At 52.0% G+C, this 17,007-nt stretch overlaps 2 protein-coding genes across 2 annotated transcripts; both read right to left on the reverse strand.

The window, feature by feature from the left end:
• Positions 1–5,521: 5,521 nt before the first annotated feature.
• Positions 5,522–11,096, reverse strand: LOC131206981 (cilia- and flagella-associated protein 43). Its single transcript, XM_058199588.1, has 13 exons — positions 11,068–11,096; positions 10,733–11,004; positions 10,292–10,665; positions 9,036–10,231; positions 8,574–8,964; positions 8,393–8,517; positions 7,988–8,333; positions 7,475–7,912; positions 6,912–7,414; positions 6,604–6,850; positions 6,400–6,528; positions 5,923–6,338; positions 5,522–5,855 (listed from the first exon to the last, which is right to left on the reverse strand). Exons 1-13 carry the CDS (start codon positions 11,094–11,096, stop codon positions 5,522–5,524), a joined length of 4,800 nt encoding a protein of 1,599 aa, XP_058055571.1.
• A 1,017-nt stretch (positions 11,097–12,113) lies between these two features.
• LOC131208404 (NAD(P) transhydrogenase, mitochondrial-like) lies at positions 12,114–16,639 on the reverse strand. Its single transcript, XM_058201143.1, has 8 exons — positions 16,340–16,639; positions 16,026–16,179; positions 15,840–15,951; positions 15,419–15,573; positions 15,209–15,349; positions 14,685–15,138; positions 12,514–14,617; positions 12,114–12,434 (listed from the first exon to the last, which is right to left on the reverse strand). Exons 2-8 carry the CDS (start codon positions 16,117–16,119, stop codon positions 12,291–12,293), a joined length of 3,204 nt encoding a protein of 1,067 aa, XP_058057126.1. The 5' UTR covers positions 16,120–16,179; positions 16,340–16,639; the 3' UTR covers positions 12,114–12,290.
• Positions 16,640–17,007: the final 368 nt, after the last annotated feature.

Here is a 17,007-nt window from a genome sequence, read left to right on the forward strand (position 1 = left end):
GGGAGCTGCCGGCATCGAAGCTACTGCGCCGCTCGTACCGATCGAGCTGGTTAGCCACCTCGGCGTAGTAATTGAGCGCACGGTAGTTGAAATCATTCTCGTCCTCGTACCGTCCTGCCGGCCCTGTCTCGGATGGCCAGTTCTGCACGAGAAAACAACAGTTGCGAACAACTACCAACAATCCACCCGGCTCAACTCACCTTGAAGTGTTCCGCTGGCATCGTTTGACGTTTGTTGTAGAACGGAGTGTACATTTTGTAGTTGAGTGGGTTGCGGGCCTCACTGTTGATGCCCAGGACCAGGCACGCGGATTGCTGCCGGTGGTCGAAAGAGCTCTGCGAGGCGATCGTGTTCCGTGACGTAACACCGTGTTTTCTTGCGGGAGGCACCGGACAGTACCGTGTTCCTTCGTCCTCCGGCACAGTATCCATTCGCTGCCCGTTGGCAATTTGGACGTTTAGCGTCACATTCCCGTACGTCGGGGATGGTTTCCTAAGTGTGACCCTAGGTCTAGCTTCTGGACCCGACGGATCGTACTCGATCGAGTTAGGTATCGGCACCGATTGGTAGTGCTGCAGTCGCCTGTAGTCTAGCGATGATCGCTGATCGGAGTTATGGCCTTGAGATTGCAGCCTTTGCCGTAGTTCCACATTCAGGTCCTCGTCCGGAAGGGCGTTGGTGAATACATTACTCTTCCTAAACAGCGGAGCAGGCACAGGAGTTGGAGCACTTTCGACCCGACCGGATCTCCGATGGCGCACCGGATTGTAGTTACGGCTGAAGCCGGCCGCCACGGGGCGCTCATCCGGATCGTCGTCCATGAAGGGTATTTGGTTAACGATTAGGTTGGTCTGGTAGATGGGGCCTTGAGGGCGACAATGGCAAGCACAATCGTCATGTCTGGTGAAAGAAGCAACAATAGACTGAGTTTAGTAGAATCAAATGTTAAATGGTTCATTTTTATACCGTTTTTTCGGTAAAAGCTGGAAATGGTATTAAACATTAGATTACATTGCAACAAGAAATTAACTGTGTTCTAATGAATCACTTCAAATAACAACAATAAACAGACACGGCGAAGCAAAGCCGGCAACGCAAAGACATTCCATAAAACGGTATGTAACCCGTGCTTTTGAGTCGTATATCTGTGAAGGACGATTGCGGTTCTTATCAGGCTCGCCCGTGACACCTTCGCAAGCTGCTGGAACGAGAAACTTTGACTGATGGTTCCCTTTTTACGTTCGATAAGAAACTCAACACTCCTTTTACTATCATCGCAAGTTTTTCAAGCCGTTACTAGAATGTAAACTCCGAATGAGGTCACTCGGGCGGACGTCACTGCACTTCTTGTTCACACTTCACTAGCCATACGGAAAGTTCGTCCAATTTGTGTCTTTTTTTTGGTGATCTTCCAATTCTCGGTCAGTTCTCCGCGGGCATTCCCTTGTTTATCGAGCTCCGATTCGAAAATATCACTTTCCGTACTGCGCCGCAAGTTCCGTATCCAATGCACTCTATTGCCTCCAGTCCAATAATTTACGGACCGTTACCTTTCGAACCGTGCGAACTAACCGTGCCCGATGGCACTGCAGAACTGAAGCACATTCCGAGTTTCCCCCACCGAGTTCGATGCGGCCATCGGCATCGAAACGACGGCGGTGACGAAGGTCGATTGCGAACCGCCAGCACCACCAGCATTTTCCACCCGGGGCTGAAGCCGAAAGCTGATACGAAACACCTCGAACCAGTGCGGCGCCAATGGACAAGTTCAATGGCAACCCGTGGCCGGGGACACCACCCATCCGTTCGTCCGGCCCAGTGGTGCGACTTGTCAACGGTGTGTCACTTCAAACTGAAGCGGAGTTCAGTGACTTTTGGAAGCCAAAAATAGTTCTACTTTAGAAATGTTTGCAACTAGCAAGGCCTACTCCGACCACACTACAGCTGCCCATGTTTAGTAAGCGATTTTAATTTCTACGGAAAAAGGATAAGCTCATAAGAGTAGGTCACTCTCAACTCTCAACTCTTACCTGTTGCGCGTCGTTGGATCATACTGGTGGCGGCCATGATGGAGCAACGGCCACAGATCGTCACACTGCACAGATTTATCCTGGAACTGCCGTTCGTCCAGTTCGGTCACGGGCGTGCCGGATTCTGGAGCCTCGGCCACTGCCAGACCACAGCAGGGCGTACTTTTATCACCTTTACTCAGGCGGGCCCGTAGCCAGGGTGGGGCACTGATCTTTCGAAAATGTTTCTTCTTCTTCACTTCTCGCTCCTGCACCACGACGCCATCGGGTGGTTTCGTCATCGTGGCCCCATCCTTGGCCGCCATGATGCACGCGATACTACCCGTGGTGGGTGCACTTTTCACCGGAGAAAACTTGCATCACCCCACTGCGTGACACGATAGAACAAGGGTTACACCAAAGATTCTAAGTTATTGAATTGAGTAAACAACAAACATGTTAATTTATGAGACGGCTTTCTTGCGACGCATGCACAGTGCACTACGATCCGTGACTTCCGGTAATTTACATTCCTCTCTGGAGCATTCTAAGTGGAAGCAGACGAAACATGAACCGCACGGTGGCACTCCTGTTGATAGGTCCCTCATTTTACATCCCGTATCACCCCGTTTTTAGTACCGGAGCATGGGAAACGCTGCTGAGTGTCGCTTGTGTTTACCGCCGCCAGCATAAAGCTTATAGGGTTGGTGGTGTGTGCGATGCCAGAATGGATGAGTCACTTGTTTACACGACCCTGAAACTTTCTTTACACTCCGCGACACCACGCAGGGCACGCAGGCAGCGCTGATCGGCGCCAGAGATACAGGAGGTCAGGAAGTATAAGGAATTTGGCACTCCCAGTCGTGGGGATCGATTTTTATTGCCTTCCGCCCATCAGCCCAACGGGCTCGTTCCCTACACATTGCCTGCGCCGAAGGTTAGCCATTTCGCCCGCACGCAATCGATTACACGGTTCCGGTGGCATCGACTAGTGAAAAAGAAATGCTACTACTCCGTACGGACCAAGCCAGTTTTAATAATTGAAAATAATAAAAAGCATATAAAGAAGATTTTATGATTTAATATTTTTAAAGGTGTGTGATGAACCTCAGATTGGTGTTCCTTTTTAGAGAAAAAAAATCACTTCATTAAACTAATCGCGCTCCGAGTATGCGATCCGCGATGATCTTCGGACCATGACGCCGGTTCTCTTTACACTGCTCAGCTTGTCGGACGGAAATTTTTTGAGCTGTTGATTCACTAAGCAACAGTTTCACTACAGCATAATTATTCACTCAATCCATTGCATCACGCTGACTAACGGTGCCGGCCCGCGTTGGATCGCGTCGGCTAAACAACGCAAATCCCGATCCTCTCACAGACGTGCACTGCACGACGGCGGTCGTCGGTGTCGATCTCTGGATCGTCTCACATACAATGCACGGTCGCGAGACACACCCGTTCGCCTACAAATCCACCCACCGCAATTATGCTCGCGATTGGACCGCCATCCAATCGTACCAACAGGTTTGTTTGGCCACCTTTACGTAATAGCACCGTGCTGGATGGTTCTATATCTCACGGGCACGAGCGATGTGTTTTATTTAATCATCCCACAACCAGCGCCAGGATAGCACACGTACATCGTCACCGTGGATTTCGCCGTCAAAAAACGCAAACAGGAGGCACTCGCCGCGTATCATAGAAGCGGCCACTTTATCACCGTCCATTCCGAGAATAAGATACACCCCGCAAACCACACACTAATCATCCGCAGGTTTCTTCGGCTGGCGTTTCGGCGATAAATTGGCGACAAGTGGACAGGCTTTATGCGTCTTTAGCCGGCACGGCAGACGGAATGACACATCGATTCTTTAGAACGGAGGCCACAGTAGAAATTCGCCGAACATCGCGTTCACTTCTTCCACGAACGGGGAGCAGATGGAACTAATTAAGCAGCCGGCGATCCGAATCAATTAACCAGTACGCCACCCGAACACGGGGAAACACAAACAGAGAGCTCACCAACGGGTTGCACCGCGATGTCCGGCGGTCCCACTGGCTCGGCCGATGGGTTCTGAATCGGGTGTTCTGGCCGTCGGACACTTCACAACTGGCGCAAGCGTACGGAATCGTGGTCCGCGGCGGTCTCGGTTCGGATTCGGACCCGTTCGCGACAGAAGTCGTGATGGCGAGGGCTGTGTGGTGGTGGCAAACCAACCGAAACGCACCACGCTGTCACGGTTCTATGGTTGCTATGGAAACACAACAATAGACGCCGCCCGCCGGCCACCGCGATCCGAGCGCATCCTGCATATGTTTACGTGCTTTCAGCGCAGGTTTCGAACCTACACTTCGTTTTATCGCTAAAAGCGAGAACAGCGATACCTTGCCTCCGGGACGTGACCCCCGGGGGCCAGAGTTGGCGAACTTTCTTCGAACAAAAACTGGAGAAGATTGTGTAAATTTCCTGTGGGAGTCTACGCAAAAAACAGCTCCCACGTAAAACGGTTAATGTAAAAGTAACGAAGACGGTGTTGGAGTTCCACCTATTACCATCGCTGCAACATGATCCATAAATCCTGCATCATATGGAACTCGGCGAACTCTCCTGGCGACTTATTTATAGCTCTGGAGTTGGAGTTCAGTGCCACAGGGCAGGTATGCAATATTTGTCACAAACTGTTACTCTCCTGTTACTGTTGCCAAACGAGTATTTTAATTTTATTTTATCATTTTGAAAACTATATCGTATTTTCTTTTGTGCCAGAAGAATGCTTAGCACCTTTGCCTGTTCGACTACGCCCCGAGGGTGTATCCGATTGGAATGGCTCCAAAGGTTTCACCCCAACGAGCCGCGGGCGGATGAGCCCTCCAGTGGGGGCCAGCACCAGCGCATGATGGGCCGACCGGAAACGGGCACCTGCATTTTCACGACCCACGGAGATAGGCCCACGATGTCGACGGACCGTGACGACTGCTGGCTGGTTGGTTGGGGCTGGGACCCTCACTATTGTGTAGCGGTGTAGAGGGGCAAATCACGATTTTGAGGTTTGAACTTTCGATCCTCCAACTGGTTCCAGCTGTGTGTAGCAGGTCCATTCGGCCCTTTCTACACGGAAATTTTGGAGTCAATTAATCGTGGTCATTATGTCCCCACCCGCACCCACACAGATACGCAAAAGAAAGGTCCGATTGCGTAGCTCGTGAGCTCCAGCGCTTTGTCCCCAACTTCCGCTGGATGGGTTAAATAAATAAGTCATCGTGGCTGACGGCTCTTAGGGCATCCGATATTTATGGGCTCACTTCCGTTTGTTTCGAACGTTTTACGTGCTGCAGGTGAAAGTCATTACGCACTACGCTGTCACGATGAATACGATATTAGTAGTACATTCGCAGGGAGCTTTTCCCCCTCTAGGAACTCTAAAGAGACGGTCTCGACTGTTAGTGGGAGAACCCCAATTTGATCAAAAATATTTAGACTTATAGCGCATTCAAGGCGAGCCCCGTTCTCAGTTACTCAGTAGGTGGTGCGCATTGTGCGCCATGACACTCGTCGAAGCCGTCAGCGTGGGGTACGTTTTGAGGCGCTGTAGCTCCAGCATCGTGCCGAGCTCCAGGATGTGGGTGTGCTGAGCCTGTACCAGGCGCACCAGCCGGGCTCGCTCGACGATGGCCGCCATCCGGTCCTGGGCTGCCTTCTGCTCCGTTTGCTCCAGCTCTGTGTCCCGCTGGAGGTGCTGCTCGGTGACGTCCACATTTAGGGCGCGCGTTTGCTGGTCGAGGTGCTTGTTTTCCTTCCGCTTCACTGCAATCCGTTGCTCGATGTCTTCCAGAGAGCTTTTCCTACTCCCAAAAAAAAGAGTCTGGCTTGAGTTTCTGTTTGACCACCGGCTCCCACCAACCTACTTACAGTTCCTGCAGGAGATCCTCCTCATTCTGTACCGCGCTCCGTATCTTCTTCTCCAGCGCCACCTGGCTGAGGTCTTCGGTCCGCTTCATGCCCTTCATCTTCAGCCAGCTCTGAACCTCTTTGGTGATCTTGCACTTCTCGACCGTCGCCAGCTGGTCCCGTAGGTCACGCAACTGTAGCTTCAATGCCCGATGCTCCCACTCCTGGTAGATGATCTTTCGGCGGAACAGGGCGGCGTTCATCATGGCGTTCAGCTTCTTGGCACCGGCTCGCCGTATGATGCCATTGATGTCCTCCACGTCCGTGCGGTGGACCAGGACACATTTAGCGAAATCGATCGACCGGCCAGACTGCTCAATTTCGATCCAGCCCCGTTTCATGACCAGCTGAACGGACCGATTGGTGGCATCTTCAAACTGGAGAGCGAAGCGGTAGACTTTAGGGAAAATCGCAAAACGAAGCCGCGATGGAACATACCCTTTCATTTTGCAATTGTTCCAAACTTTGCTCGAAAGTCGTTAGGATGTTGCGCTTGTTGGTTATCTCGCGTTGGAAGGCCCCTATAGCTGCCTCCGTATCCGACAGCATCAGCTCGCAGCTCTTTAGCTAGAATTTAGCCGGGGTATTTCAGGAATAAGCTTCTAGACCTGACCTGACCTGATACGGTCACTAGGTACATACCCGAAACTCGCTCTCGATTTTAATGCGCCGCATTTTGATCAGCGTTTGCCACAGGCTGCTGTCCATTCCGGCCGGACAGTTGGACGGCTGATCAAGCGTCTCACAGTGGCCGAGGTAATCGGTACACTCTTTCGGTAGCAGCAGATTCCCGTGCGCTCCCGCCGTCTTCTTGGCCACGATCCTTTTGGCCATGTCTTGGAAGATGGAAACTGTGACGATCGATCGCAGCTGGGTTTTGGGTCTGCGCCTGTCCGGTTGGAAACACATTTTTACAACAGCCTCTCAAATATGCCTGTTGGTCAGCTTACTTGAAGATTTTGTACGCTTGGTCGACCAGCGCCGACTGGGCCGTGTCGGAAAAGTTGATTTTGAACTGTTTGTCCAACAGCCGGTCCTTGGTGCGCAGCGTTTCGTAGGTGTTCTTATAATCGGCAGCCTTCTCCTGGAACTCGTTCGTCATGTCGGTGATCAGATCGACGTACTTGACCGTTTGGTCTATCTGCTCCCGCAACCGTTCGCTGTTGGCTTCGTAGACGAGGCGCGAGTGGTTGTAGAGCGTGGCCCGCAGTATGCGCATCTCCTCCTGCCTGATGGCCGCCTCGACAATGATCTTCTCGAGCGTCAACTTGGCCACCGTCGTGTTAAAACGCTTGATTTGATCATCCAGACTGGCAGCCAGCTCTTGGCCCTCGTCTTGCAGCATCCGACGATAGCGGAGACGCTCCTGGTAAAGGAATTCTCGCTGTTCTTCGTACTCCTTCACCTCCCGGATATCCGTTTCGTTGTAGTGCTGTGGCTCTTTGCCAATTTCCTGTCGAAGATAAGTTCTTAATACTGCTCAGCGTACGAATTTCCGTAGAGTTCAACCTACGAGGCACTGTGGCAGCGGAAGGCTTTTCTTTATCTCATCCTCCCAGCGATGTTCCAGCACTCCGTCCATCATTACCACCAGAGCCCGATCCTTGAAGTCGTCCGCCAGTAGTTCCTGTTGTCGCCGCTCGCGTTCCTGACGTTCCAGCTCCAGGAGATGTTCGACGCTCGGACTTATGTACGGAGCGGCCGGCACTTCCGTATCTTCCGTGTAGATAATTGTTTCCGGGCGCTCATCGGGCTCGTAGCGCGGATCCTCGATATCGGACACCTCCACCTTGCTTCGATCAGCCATCAGTTTGGCCAACAGGACCAGTTCTTGCTGCACGTGACGTGCCCTTCGATTGCGCTTCAGCACCAACTCCATTTCTTCTTCTTTCAGTGTCTTAATTTTTTCGAAATTCTTGTTAAACAAAACGCGCAGCTGTTCGATCTCCATCTGGAAGAGAGACAGTAAACGGATCCTCGGCATCATTGAACACAAATGCCCCCGGTTATCCTACTCCTGACATACATCACCACAAATCAGTTCGAAGTAGAGCTGCTCAAAGGTTACCACTTCCAACTGATCGTAGCGCAAGTGGTACGGATCGAAGAACCGGTGAGTGGTTGTACCGGACAAAGTGTACGACTTCTTGATGGTTGCCCGCGCCAAATTGTCCAGCACGTTACCGTAGTCGGGATCACGGTTGAGGATCGATTCTAGCTGGTACGTAGGAGTGGGCTTCCAAGGTAACAGCGCGTCATGGCTCGCCATCAACTCGGTCTCGCGGTAGACACGCACCTTGTCCAGGTAGTGTCTCAGATCACTGCTCGGTAACATCGCATAGTTTTCCACAAACGATCGCTTGAACATTGATCTGGAAAACGTGAGAGCTTATGACAAGATTCCTACAAGCTAGTACTTTGGATAGTGTACCTGGTTTTCACAGGCTTTTTGCTCATAGTTGTCCAGCAACTCTCGATCAGTTTCTCGTTGATTGTACCCTGCGATCCTATGAATCGCTGTAATCGAAGTTTTTCTACATTCTTTTCCTCATTCGCCTACAACACGACGGAGATTACAAAGTCATCCGGACAGACTAACGGGCGAATGTTACCTTTTGCGTCAGCGTTTCGGTTGCCTCCGTGTTCAGGTTGAACTCCTGCAGCGGGAATCTTTCTTCCGGCGGCACGATTTCGTTGCGATCCACAAGCTCCTTCAGGTGTTGTTTGATGTCCATGAATTCGGCAAAGATTGCCGCGTGCTCCGGTTCAAATACCTTACCTTTCGCTTGGCCACGCTCTAGCTCGTTTCGTTCGATCCACGGGACAGTGTCGTCGTCTTGGGGAACCGGTTCAAGGGTCGTGCTATCTGCACCCTCCAACACGCTCAGTCTCGCCTCGAAAGCCTTAACCGTTTCGCAGGACGATCTGGCCGTACTCCTTGGGAAGCTTTGGAGTAATTTCAGCACCATCAACAAACCGCTGTGGCATAGTACAATCAGAAGTCTGGGATGGGAATAGATAAACGGATATGGGTTGTTATTCTCTAAGGACCCAGGATTCTCGATGGAGCATACTCGTTTCTGGCGTCCAGTGAAACCTGATGAATCCCTCCGTTGTACCGTCCGTCGAAATTCAAACGGCAAAGCAGTTTCTCGTCCGCCTGGACATCGTAAAGTGCGAGCTTGCCATCGATCGACCAAACGTACAGGTAACGCTCGTCCACACCAAGCTCCAGGTGCAACACAGTCTGGGGTGTGCTTATGGTCTTCTCAATCACAACACTCAAGATCCCACCCGATCGCCTAAGTTCCAGGATATCGATCACATTCGACCTTATCCGGTGTGCGTACAAAAACAGTGCCGCCTGCGATCGTCTCGGTAGCATCTGGGTGTATTCGTGGGGAGCTGCCAGCGTGGTGGATGTGGCCGCATCCGCAGTGTGCTGTTTGACGATGAACTCAAGCTGTTTGTAGCCAATTCCTTCCGTACACCGGATTGGCTCGACGAACAGAACTTCTTCAGGGCTGCACCAGAAGAAGAGATCGTGTAGGGTGGGATGATTTTTCAGCACCTGTATTAGGCTTAATTCAAAAGATGGTCCGATGGCCAGTATGGACAGATTCCGTGCCTTGTCAAGGGCCGCACAGAAATCGCCGTCAACGATATCAAACTTGACCCGTTCGATGGAATGCCGGGAGAGGCGCAGACTGGCGACTTCCTTGACCTGCTCCTTAGTAACTACGATCACCTTGAGTGTGCCATTGGCCGTGCCCATCACCAGCAGCGGAAGAAGCGGATGTCTGGCGATGCACTGCAACAGAGACACAGGAGTAGTATTTCCGGCAGCCCCGCTGTCCAGCTTCATCAGCCGAATTGAGCCATCTTTTTTGATGCCTGCCATCTGCTTGTGGGGCCCACAAATTCCCCCATAGTCGTAGCCTATGTCCAAGTCTTTCAATATGCGAAACTCCACGTTTCGGACGTCATTGTCCAGGACGGTACGCATAATGATTCCATCGGTCGTAACACCCAGCAAACCTTCGCTTGATGAGTAATGCACCAGTTGCTCGTACGGGGCGTCCGACTGAGTGGCCCATAGTAAGTTCCATGTTCCCTTCTGCTTCCGGTAGAATTTAACTTGCCCCTCCGGAGCACTTACGAACAGACCGCCTTTGCAGTAAAATATGAACGGAATATAGTCGGCCGACTCGGGCGGGTCGGCATCGTTGGCGTTGATCGTTTGCACTATTTGCCCGGTCGACGATGAAACCTGTTGGAGGAAATGGAGATCACACCACGATGCGTTACAAGTGACCCCTTCACGACTTACGATCGAGACTTTCGCCTTCTGATTGACCATGGCCAGATTGCCATCGATGAGAAACACGACGCAGAACGGTAACTCATCGTTGGCCAACTCCAGCTGGATGGTTCGTTCAATGAGCCGACTGAGCCGAATGTTTCCATAAACTTCCCACAGTTTCATCTGCGTTCTGCGTGCCGCGTACTGGCACACGGCAAAGGTGGACGAAGGGCTGCAGATCAACCGTTGCTGGTCGGAAAGGATGGACGATGGTTTCTTGCACAGGAGCTCCTTACTGCGCCAAGTGTAAACCTCTATCGAGTAGTCCGGGACGCCGGTTAGGGCTACGAGATATTCACTCTCCGAAAAGCACAACGCAATATAGGCACATTGGGTTTGATCTGTCGAAAAAGAGGTTAGGAAACACTTACAGTACACGCTTGTGTGTTTAGCGCCTTCGATTGGTACCTCCTCCTTCCAGAACCGACACCACCGCAAACGACGGATAGGATATCAGCACAATTCGAGGATTAAGGCACCTTTCCGCGAACGCCAAAATGGGGAACAGTTTGTGACCCGCGATGCAGGCTACTCCATTTCCCGCTTGTGTTGAGTTGGCAAGGTAATGAGATTCAGTCGATGTTTTCAAATTCACAAACAGAATGTGACTCCCGAGTCCCACGGCAATGGCGGCGTTACCAACGATGCACACCATCTCAACGGCGCCTGGTTTCATCCATCTGAAAGGAACAGGCAAAACTTCAAGTAACCCCCGAAGGCAAGTGGCCATTTTCTCACCTTACATTGCTTTGGTGTTGATGATGGCATCCATTTCGCTAAGTTTCGAAGAAATTTTACACGAAACTAACCTTTCACTTCTTCAGCGTAAACGTAAACCTCATAGATTGCTAGTCGTCAAGAGTAGAAACGAACGGTAAATAAAGTTCCGGCATTCTTCAAACATTGCTTAGCAACCGGCCGCGGTTGTCTTGACGGTTGATAGTTACAGGTACAGCTGAAGTTGAAGCTATTGCCGTTGAATTTGATTCAACGTAGTGTAAAATCATACAATAACTCTTTAAAAAATTCAAAATGACAATATTTTAAATTTAAAGCAAAGCATTTTTGCCCAACAGAAATGTAGTTTAGAGGCCCGTTGATAGAGTAACGGTAACGAACGTAACGCCGGCGTAAAGGGCGGTCTACACGCTGCGATCTGGCAATGCAATATCGCTTGAAGTGACATCTCCGGAGACGTCATAAATGTCACTGCCGCGGGTGGAAATCTGAAGACTCGACATGCAATTTGTGAACAAATTTCAAAACAGGGTCAGTTTGTCGGTTGACTTGTTGATGTTTTGTTTTGCCCTCTTATTTATATTTTGGACGCTTCGTCAACGTTCGCGAAAGTGTGTAACTGAATTTATAAAAATTTACGAAAGTCTGCCATGTCTTTGGCAACTAAAAAATAAAAAATATAGTGATCGGAATAAAAAGGCGGAGGCATACGATGCCATTTAAAAGCAATTTCCTCGACACTGTAACCTCTACGCACGTTCTTTTTTCGCTTTTTAACCGAAAAGCACAATGGTAAGGCAAACCAACACAGTGTTGCTTCCATGGCTGATTCCAACATGTCCAACCGACAAACTGACCCTGTTTTGAAATTTGGTCACAAATTGCATGTCGAGTCTTCAGATTTCCACCCGCGGCAGTGACATTTATGACGTCTCCGAAGATGTCACTTCAAGCGATATTGCATTGCCAGATCGCAGCGTGTAGACCGCCCTTAATTGAGTTATTTTTTTGAAAGGTTCAGTCAAGAACCTAAAGACCAGAACAGTTACAGTACTCGTAAAAAGAATTTATTTCGTATAATACATAATGCGTCATTTAAAAAATTAACATGTATGGCCACGTTATTTTCGTAAAAATCTTAAATGCTGACTTTACAATTGCATTATAATCCCTTTATCCGATACCCCGGGTGAAAAGGACTCGCCCAGAGTGATATTGGCAGTAGGGCTTAGTGTTCTTCCTTAATTTTACCCAGGAGAGCGTCACACGTTTTCTTTGCATCACCGAGCAGCATCGAGGTATTGGGTTTGTAGAATATAGGATTGTCAACCGCCGCGTAGCCCACTCCGAGGGAACGCTTCATCACGACCACCTGTGTTAGGAGGAGAGCAAACGATCGGATTACAATGATGTGCCCCCGTTGCTCCTCTTTTCCCACCAACGACCCTTACCTGATCCGCTTTCCACACCTTCAGCACCGGCATACCGGCAATGATCGAATTGGGATCGTCCTCGGCCGCACTGTTTACCGTATCGTTCGCGCCAATCACCAGCACCAGGTCCGTCTCACTAAAGTCGTCATTGATTTCCTCCATCTCGAGCACATCGTCGTATGGTACGCCAGCCTCCGCCAGCAGCACATTCAGCTGTCCGGGCATTCGGCCCGCCACCGGGTGGATACCGAACCTCACTTTCTTACCGCGCGCTTTCAGAAGGCTGACCATTTCCGCGATCGGGTACTGTGCTTTGGCCACGCACAGCCCATAGCCGGGTGTGATGATAATGTTCTTGGAGTTCCGAATCATGTCCACCACTCCGTCCACGTTGACTTCTGTGTGTGTGCCGACAATCTCCGCTGGCTTACCGCCAGCCGTAGAGGTGGTACCGTATCCACCGAGAATCACGTTCGGTAGCGAGCGGTTCATGGCCTTGCACATGATGTACGACAGAATGGCACCGGACGAACCGATCAGTGCTCCGACGATCGTCATGAGGTTGTTGTTGAGCATGAAACCTTCCGCGCACAGCGCCCAGCCGGAGTACGAATTGAGCACTGTGATGACCACGGGCATGTCGGCTCCTCCGATGGCCGCCGTTAATGTAACGCCCATGGCAGTGGACATAGCGGCGGTGGCTCCGAGCAGACCTAGCCCTCCAGCCATCGAGGGTTCCACATAGAAGGCACCCATCGCGGCCAAGTTACCCGCCAGTAGGCCACCATTGATCCAGTGACGTCCGGGAAGGAGAAGCGGTGATGAGTTAAGGACACCCTGCAGCTTACCGTAAGCCACCAGTGAACCGCTGAACGTCACACCACCGATGTAGGTGCCGAGGAAGAGGGCCGTCTTCAGGACATTGGCCGCTGGATCGGTAGCAAGCGTGGGGAAGTCGTGCATGTATGTGGCCACGCAAGTCAGCACGGCCGCTGCTCCGACCAGACTGTGAAAAGCGGCCACGAGCTGGGGTAGATCGGTAATTTGAATCCGCTTCGCAATAATCGATCCCAGCAAGCCACCGAGTCCGGCCACACCACCCATCTGCATCAGCACTTCCGTGCTTGGGGCCATATGACCGAGGGTGGCCGCAATACCTCCGGTTACACCAATTATGCCCAGTGCATTGCCCAGCCGGGACGTCTGCTGGGAGGACAGTCCAACCAGTGCGCCGATGCAACACAAACTCGACGCCAAGTACGCCATCTGGTGAATTTCCGAAAGACCTTGCAGGGCACCGAGTCCGTAGCCACCCAGAAACACCGCCGCCGGAATGCCGAACAGATAGTTGTGCTCCGGTGGGTCAGTCGGACGCTTGAACATGTCCAACATGCGCTGCGTCACCAGGAAACCACCGAAGATGTTGATGAACGAAATTAGGGCCGCACTGGCGGCCAGTGTTTCGATCGTGTTCGTCGGCATTACGCCACCTCCCATCAGCAGCAGACCACCGACGGCCGTGATGCCCGAGATGGCATTTGTCACAGACATCAGCGGTGAGTGGAGGGCCGGAGTCACTCCCCAAACCGTGTGGTAGCCCACGATACCGGACATGGCAAAGGTGGTCATCATCGTGGTGAATGCCGCGTTCGGCGCGATCGCCCCAAGACCGAGCAACGTTCCGAGCCCGCTCGAGTATATGAGGCTCGTTTTCAACTTATCGTTGAACGGGTTCGGTGGCAGTGGTTCCGCCTTGATCGCGGCTCCAGTCGTCGCTACGGCTGGTGGGGGCTTCGCGGACACGGCAATGACTGGCGGTGGCCACATCAGATTCCCGTTCCGTAGCACGATGCTGCCACGCACCACCTCGTCCTCGAGATTGATGTTGAAGTGATTCTGCTCGCCCATCGAGAGCAGAAACTTGGAGATGTTGTTGGCGTACAGTGTAGAGCTTTGCGTGGGCAAGCGACTGGGAAAGTCGGTCAGCCCAACGTGTACGACATCGTGCAAAACCTTAATCTCTCCCGGCACCGTCGTCTGCACGTTGCCGCCGGCTTCCGCGGCCAGATCGACGATCACGCTTCCCGGTTTCATCGATTTCACCATCTCCTCCGTGATGAGCCTGCAATGGGAATGGGCACGGTTAACACGGGTAGCTCGGCCGTTTGGACCATCTACCGTTTACTTACACTGGAGCACGTTGGCCGGGGATGAGGGCCGTCGTCACAATGACGTCCACTTCTTTGCACTGCTTCGCAAACAGGGCCATCTCGGCCTCGATAAACTCTTTGCTCATTTCCTTACTGTACCCACCGGCCGTGGACCCGTCTTCGGCAATGTTGATCGTAAGAAACTCGGCGCCCATACTCTCCACCTGCTCCTGGACGATCGGGCGTGTATCGAAGGCCCGCACGATCGCACCCATACCACGTGCCTGACCGATCGCTGCCAATCCCGCCACCCCGCCGCCGATGACGAGAATCTTGGCCGGTGGCACCTTACCGGCGGCCGTTATTTGACCAGTGAAAAAGCGCGGGAAGTGATTCGCTGCCTCGATCACGGCACGGTAACCGGAAATGTTGGCCATCGACGAGAGTGCATCGAAAACTTGCGCACGCGAAATACGCGGAATGGCATCCATGGCTGCGGGATTGAACAGGATTATTATAGATCAAACGGGATTCTTGAGCGAGAGTTGCTCCGCCATGCTTACCGAAAGCGTTGATTTTTTTCGGAGCCAGCTTATCGATCAGATCCTTGTTCTGCGTCGGATAGAGGAATGAAATGAGTGTCGATGCTTCGCGTAAATTCGGAATCTCATTCTCGATCGGCTGGCGCACTTTCAGCACAATGTCTGCAAACGAAATGAGGAGAAGCGAATAAGAAACTGGACGTCCTCCTCAGTGTTTGACGGTGCACGAACCAGTTTCGAAGGCGGCCTTATTATCGACAATCTTAGCACCGGCGGCTTCGTAGTCCGTGTCACGGAACTTGGCACCGACGCCAGCCCCACTTTCGACTTGCACCTTGAAGCCCTTCTTGATGAGGGTCCCAGCGACGACCGGTGTTACGGAAACTCTACAAAAAGCGGGAGTACGGAGTGTAAAGCTCAATTCTGATAAAAATTGATCAACCATAGAAAACGTGGTGTCACGCTACGGAAACGTCGCATCGCTGCAGTGCAACATAGCGTATCGGAATGGTGTTGCAAACCGGGTTTTTGTGATGCATTGCACTTTTGCATTGGGTACAAAAACACATCTCATGTTCCGAGTTCCCTTTAATGTAGTTTACATATTAAATCCATCCAAACCATATCGCCATATCCTACGTACGATGCTTACCGTTTTTCGTTGACCCATCGTTCCTTCGGCACACCGATCACCAGGTTCGAGTACGGGACGCCTTTAACGGCCGTGGCCGGTTTGCCATCTTTCTGCAGTAGCTTTACACTGCCTAAAATAAAACAAACAACAAAACGGTTAACCCATCGGACAACGGAGTGAGTTCCACCCGAGCAAGGCGTCTACCTGAAAACAGCCGTAAAGGATGCACCGGCTTCACGGCAATATGCAGCAGTGCATCTCCTCGCTGGCAGCACAAACGGAGCACTCCGCGCGTCATCGTTGTGTGCGGTGGCCTCGCTCAGTCACTGGCTGTCTCGCTCGCGACCGCGTTATCAGTCTGGCACCGTAAGGGACGAAAATAAAACGTTGCAAAAACAAGATAATACACCAACGAACCAACCATCGATCATCGATCATGATCGGCGTAGAAAATTATGCGGATCCAGCGAAGATGCGGTCACGGTCTTATATGTAAATCATTTCAAACACCCACATACCAAAAGGGTGAAGCACTCGCTCGCTCCGAGACGTCGGTCGGTGTGAAAAGGTGGATGCAAACAAATCGATGCGGATGCAGTCGCGATCGCGAGGTTCACAAGTCGTTCAGCACCAAATTCACGTCGATCACTCGCTTACACGCACACACACCCACAAACAGAGGGGTGCAGGATTGGCCACGCACGCACGCGAGAATTTAGAACGCAACAAACAGAGATAAGCGGCTCACGGCTGGTGGATGGTGTGCGCAAGCAGAGCGACCGCGCGCGCCGTTGCACTAACAGAACCACAAAACCGACGACAGCTCGCAACCGACTGGCCGCTGTTTGGTCCGACCGGCTCACGGAGAGCATCCCACGCCGGCCGCTTGGCGTACCCGGCGAGATCACGGCCCAAGAGAGAGAGAAAGCGAGAGCGGACGCGAGAGGACCAGAGATAGCGCCCGGCCGATAGTGCCCAGTGGTGCGTAACAGGTTTGCCCCGGCCACAGAGATAGAGCGAGATAGGACAAACGAGAGTACGGCCACACCAACACCGACGACCAGGACGACGCACGGGTTGTGATGGAGACGAATGGTGCATTGTACTCCCGGTCCGGTCTATCCTAAGCCCCGGCGGCGCGTCGGGTATGGCACCACTGCCGGATGTTATAAAGCGCGGCCGTGCC

Source organism: Anopheles bellator, chromosome 2, assembly GCF_943735745.2.
Source record: "Anopheles bellator chromosome 2, idAnoBellAS_SP24_06.2, whole genome shotgun sequence".
Taxonomy (NCBI): Eukaryota; Metazoa; Arthropoda; class Insecta; order Diptera; family Culicidae; genus Anopheles; species Anopheles bellator.